This window comes from Cyprinodon variegatus, unplaced genomic scaffold (genome assembly GCF_000732505.1).
Source record: "Cyprinodon variegatus isolate N-32 unplaced genomic scaffold, C_variegatus-1.0 Scaffold6, whole genome shotgun sequence".
Classification (NCBI taxonomy): Eukaryota; Metazoa; Chordata; class Actinopteri; order Cyprinodontiformes; family Cyprinodontidae; genus Cyprinodon; species Cyprinodon variegatus.
Window position 1 is genome coordinate 683,022 of NW_015150459.1, and position 5,916 is coordinate 688,937.

At 41.0% G+C, this 5,916-nt stretch overlaps 1 protein-coding gene across 1 annotated transcript; it reads left to right on the top strand.

Moving 5' to 3' along the window:
* Positions 1-2,643: 2,643 nt before the first annotated feature.
* On the top strand, positions 2,644-4,961 carry pou3f1 (POU class 3 homeobox 1). The gene has a single exon (XM_015375343.1). The coding sequence runs from the start codon at positions 2,715-2,717 to the stop codon at positions 3,840-3,842; it is 1,128 nt and encodes a 375-aa protein (XP_015230829.1). The 5' UTR covers positions 2,644-2,714; the 3' UTR covers positions 3,843-4,961.
* Positions 4,962-5,916: the final 955 nt, after the last annotated feature.

Sequence of the window (5,916 nt, forward strand, 5' to 3'; positions counted from 1 at the left end):
GGATGAATGGCAAACGCGTCTTTATTAACTGAGAGCTGCGTGAAGCTGTGGGTCCCTCAGAGAAAGGAACTCAGAAGGTCCCTTAGGGGTTTTTACGCACAAACTCTTAAGTTTGCTGTTTTAAAAATCACAAAATATGAATGTTTGGAAATATTTTACATTATTTCTGTTTTTTAACAGCTGATTGTGCTATATTTAAGGCTTTTTACCTTTATTTTATTCCATTAAAAAAATCACAAATTGACACTTTCAGTTGGTTTTAAAGTGGACTGTGCAGCAAAGTAAGCGCATGACCTATGTCTGTAAGGATAACGATTCTAGGTAGCAATTTATAATTTGCGTAAAACGCGAAAAGATACATGAAGTGTCTTTCATATTCCAGTAAATGTCTGTAAAGGACGCGTGGGCAAAAAAAAAAACCACGCCTTTCAGGAGATGATGACGAGCACCTGTGACCCGGCCAACGTTTTGCACACACACACACACCCTCACACACACATTCGCAGATGCACTCTACACAGTTAATGTAGGAGACAAGGGTAAAGCGAGGACGCATCCACAGCAGAAAAGAGACAACTTACCGTTTAGTCATGAAGCTCCGGATTAAAATGAACAGCAGAGCCGAGTAACTCCTGTAAACAGAAAAAAAGAACAGTCGCATGGGGCTGAGATAAAAAAGGCTAAAGAAAAAAACAACATAGCTTTTAGGTGAATGATTAAAATGGGACCTTCCCCAAAAAAAGCAGCTCCTGTTTTAGAGGCAGCGGAACATGCGCCTGATTGCAGAGTTTTGGGCGAATGGAAGAGGAGAGATGTAAGATTTGTTTAAAGCCCCGCATTTCCATTTAAGAACGTGATTGTGTTTGCAAAGATCCCTTTCAATCTTTGCATCCCCACCACCACCACCTCCTCTCCCAGAGCCGAGTAACTCCTGTAAACAGAAAAAAAGAACAGTCGCATGGGGCTGAGATAAAAAAGGCTAAAGAAAAAAACAACATAGCTTTTAGGTGAATGATTAAAATGGGACCTTCCCCAAAAAAAGCAGCTCCTGTTTTAGAGGCAGCGGAACATGCGCCTGATTGCAGAGTTTTGGGCGAATGGAAGAGGAGAGATGTAAGATTTGTTTAAAGCCCCGCATTTCCATTTAAGAACGTGATTGTGTTTGCAAAGATCCCTTTCAATCTTTGCATCCCCACCACCACCACCTCCTCTCCCTCCTCTCTCTACCCCTTCAGCGTCTCTGAGGCTGCTTTGCAATTCATAGAATTGGTAATTTGCTATTGGGACAAAACGTGAAGGGAAAAATAATCAGATCAACCGAGTGAGGAAGAGAAGAGTAAGCCAGGAGCAAAAAAATAAATAAAAAACACAAAAAACAAAAAAATAAAAAGGATTTATGTCTTTAAGTTGCAAAGCTTCAAAAGACACATGATATATGTAAATAAATATATATTTAATTTGCAAGAGTCAAGTTGAACATCTTGTCGGAGATTATGAGAAAATTTAATTATATTGTCTTGTAGATAATATTCATAGATTGTTATAATTTCACCTCCATTTAAAAATACGGTGCAAACATGTAGGAGCGCATGCAGGAAGTGTGCAGATGGTAGCCTGTTTTAATGTTTGGGTGGCACAGCATTATGCAATTTCAAGACTTTTATGATGCTGCTATTTAGTAAAGGTCGGAGTTCAAGTAACATTCAAAAGTTGAAACTTTGGAGGAAAGTAAATAAATCAGATACATTATCAAGCTTACACTCTCCCTTGTAAAGATTAAAAATAATTAAAAAAAATCAGTTTATTATTCATATAGCATGATGATATTAAAGGGTTCTGTTTACCCCCCATTACCCCACACCCCGAGGTGATGCCAGTGACTGAATAGTGTACTTAATTCCTGTTAAACATTTCACCTGCTCTCCGCAGAGAGGGAAGAGCGCAAAACAGAGTAAGCATCTTGCCTATCATTTCTAAGTGGGTGGTGATCATCAGATCACACAACATTGAAAATTACTGGAGACAATACAAATAAATGACAGATGCTGAGCCTTTTTAAACAGAGCAAATGCTCTCATGTTTTTCTTCTTTTTTTTTTTTTTCCAAAAAGCACAGACAGACGCATCACAGCAGCTTATTTGTGCGCTTTTTTTGTCGGTTCCAGAGCTGGAGAGGATTGCGCTTATAATCTGGTTCAAATGAGGAGCGCTATAATCATCAGTGACCTATTGTAAAGGTGCACGCGTGTGTGAGTGTGTTTCAGAGACAGGGGGTGGTGGAGGTTGGGGGGGTTCAAAAAGATCTCCTTACTCCCCCACGTGGTTATTTGCAAAACAACCGATCCAAACCTGTGGAAACCCAATCAGACACCGCTGCTACAGCTCCTGCCCAACTACTATACTGCAAACGTTTAGAAGACACGCAGAGTATGTGAGCAGGTGCGTATTGAAACTCAAAGAGACATTTCATAAGTAGAACATATGTTTTTTCTATAACATATGTAACACCGGACCTCCATCCATCGCGCACCGTCCTCTGAAAGCGTGCGCCTATTGAGTATCTCTCCAGTGAGTTTGAGTCGGAGAGGAGCCAATACAAGCTGAGGGGAGGCGTGTCTTCGCTCTTCCCGAAGACCTCCCAGAGCAGGTTGTTGCGTTTTTGGCTCTAAAGCCCGCAGACCTCCGAAGCGCTCGTCAGTTTTCCAAGTTGGAGCCATGGCGACAACAGCTCAGTACATCCCGAGGAATAACTCCTTACCGTCCAACCCGCTCATGCATCCGGATTCGGACAGGATGCACCAGGGTACGACCTACAGAGAGGTGCAGAAAATGATGCACCACGAGTACCTGCAGGGGCTCGCGGCCACCAATACAGGGCATCCGATGAGCCTCACGCACCACCAGTGGCTGCCCACTTCCAACACCGACTGGTCCAGCGGTACTCACATCGGCCAGCAAGAGCACAAAGCCGGGGTTCAGGCCAGCAGGGAGGACCTGAGCAGCGGCTTCCACCACAGATCTCACCTGGTGCATCAGCAGACGCAGAGCGCGCACCACGGTTCGTGGGCGCCCGCCACGACGCACCACCTGTCTCCGCTGTCCCCTGCGTCCAACGGCCACCAGTCGCTGGTCTACTCCCAGCCCGGATACACAAACCTCAACGCGATGTTAAGCCCGCAGCCTGGTGCCCTCCACCACGGCATGCGGGACCCGCTCCACGACGAGACGGGCAGCCACGATAACCAGATGGAATCGCCCCAGCAAGCGTTCAGTCACCACCAGGACCACTCGGACGAGGACGCGCCAAGCTCCGACGACCTGGAGCAGTTCGCCAAGCAGTTCAAGCAGCGGCGGATCAAGCTGGGCTTTACTCAGGCGGACGTGGGCTTGGCCTTGGGCACCCTGTACGGAAACGTCTTTTCTCAGACCACTATCTGCAGGTTCGAGGCGCTGCAGCTCAGCTTCAAGAACATGTGCAAACTTAAGCCACTGCTTAACAAGTGGCTGGAGGAGACAGACTCAAACACCGGCAGCCCCACCAATTTGGACAAGATCGCCGCGCAGGGCAGGAAACGAAAGAAGAGGACCTCCATTGAGGTGGGGGTGAAAGGGGCGCTGGAGAACCACTTCTTGAAATGCCCAAAGCCATCCGCTCATGAAATCAGCACTTTAGCCGGCACTCTGCAGCTGGAAAAAGAAGTGGTCCGCGTTTGGTTTTGCAACAGAAGACAAAAAGAGAAAAGAATGACACCAGTTGGGGTCCCGCACCCGAATATGGAGGACGTTTATTCCCAGGCAGAGACCCCTCCTCTACACCGCACACTACAGAGTCCTGTGCAGTGACTGTTTTCATGAACAATCCGAGCATTTAGAAAGAAGAAAAAAAAAAGAGAAAGGGACACGTGGAGTTTTACAGTATTTAAGTTGAACTGTTTTGCTGAGAGACAGAAAAAAACGACACTGGATCCATTTTTTTTCCTTTTAGTTTTCGGAAATTAAGTCCAATAAAATAAATATCAGACGGGATCATGATAGGAAAACTGAAATAAAATCAATAAATCAAATTTCCTGTTAAATGAAATCAAAGATATATTTACTAAAATCAAAGAGAGGAGAAGTGTATCAGATGGAAAGTTTGCAGTTTTGAAATATTGAACCTGATCTCCTCCTCCTGGTGCACCATGAACTCTTGGACATCACCAGAATGAGGTGATCATTTAAAATGATCAACACTGGAGATGAATGAACTTTTTTTGCGCTTTTTTTCAGGCTCAAATTGCTCAACCAGATTTCTAAATACGAGTGCACACTTTTTTGTTTTTTTGCCAATAATTGCCCAAGTGTCTTTATCTGCAAGTGTTTCGAATTTTCTTCATAATTTGCTCATCAGAGCATCCTGTTTCTGTCTTATTTTTGTTTGTATCCTTGATGGTGTATACATGTTGGGAAGTCGTTTCTCGATATTGAACAGCTCGTTAAAAATGTCAGATACATTTCAGCTAAAGCCCGATGCAGAACGATTAAAGTTGCAAAGGCATGCCTTAGTAATAAGAAATATGCTAGAAGTAAATAAAAATAATAACATTTTTCAGCTGATCTCGTCAAAATGTGCAAACTGCATCAGACGCTAAATGGATAATTCTTTAAATTCGTATTTTATATTGTTTTATTGTTTTTTTTCTTTAAATTAAGCACTTATTCTTTCATTTTTTTCTATTATTGTTATTCTATTGACTGCTTATAAAAATAATCTTTCTGTCACCCCTTACACTGTCTGCTAATCAGCTGGAATTCAAACGTTTCAAGAAAACATTTGGTCTAACAGTAAAAACGGGGACTAACTCAGGTAACTGCAGAATATATCACGCCTGTACATGTTTTGCCGTTTGGGTCCGGTTTCATTTCCACAATTAACTTTGTTCCATAGAAAATTAGCAATTTTTTAAAAGGATCTGCTTGGGGGAAAAAAAGTCTACAAAAACAATGTTTGTTTGTTTTTTTTAACCTTTATTTTCTCCTCTGACTTGTAAGGAAATCTGAATTCTCATGCGATGTGTCATTTCTCAGTGTTGGATCAGTAAAAAAAAAAAAAAAAAAAAAAAAAAAAAATATAACAAATGAATGAAAATAAATAATACAGCAGTGCTTTTCAACACAGATGAGGGATACTTTCTTTTCTTTTTTTTTAAAGAAAAAATAACGAGAATAATAATTAAAAAGAAACGTTTTAGAGAAAATGTTGTCAGGATTATTTCCGATCTGTAAATATGTCTAATATGTAAACTTGTATTTGTTCTGAGATATTGTTTTTGTTCTTTACTTTTGTTTGTTTCTTTCCGGGCAGTTTTGTACACTTACTAATTCCAAGAAGATATTTTAATATGATTTCCTTTATGAATCTGACCATTTATATATATAAATATTTATTTCTTAAAAGTGTTTGGAGCTCTTTTTGTTTGTTTAGCTCTGTTGATGGTTTTGTTGCAGTGGATTTCCTTTTTTTGTTTTATTTTTTCTTAATGACATTGGTTGTTTGTTGATTGCTAAATGTAGACTGCAAAGTCACATTTATATTTATGTTATAGTAATATTTTATTACTTACATAAAACATATATACAAGAAATGGTCTTTTGTCTTCATTGGGATCCAAAGCAGTCGCTGTTTTGTTGCCGTTTATTGTAGAGCATCAGCAGGCAAACATGAAGCTGAGGCAGATCAGACTTTTTCTTTTTCCTTTTTTTTTTTTCTTTAGGTAGCAGTGATTGGTTATGTAACAAGGCATCGTTTGAAAGCAGAAGCTGTGTGTACATGTGCTGTTTAAGGGAACTGACAACAGTATTTTACCTCAGGCATTCCCTGCTAACTTCAGTCTGTGACGCTCTTCAAATCTTTGTGTAAACGCAGAATTAAATTGTG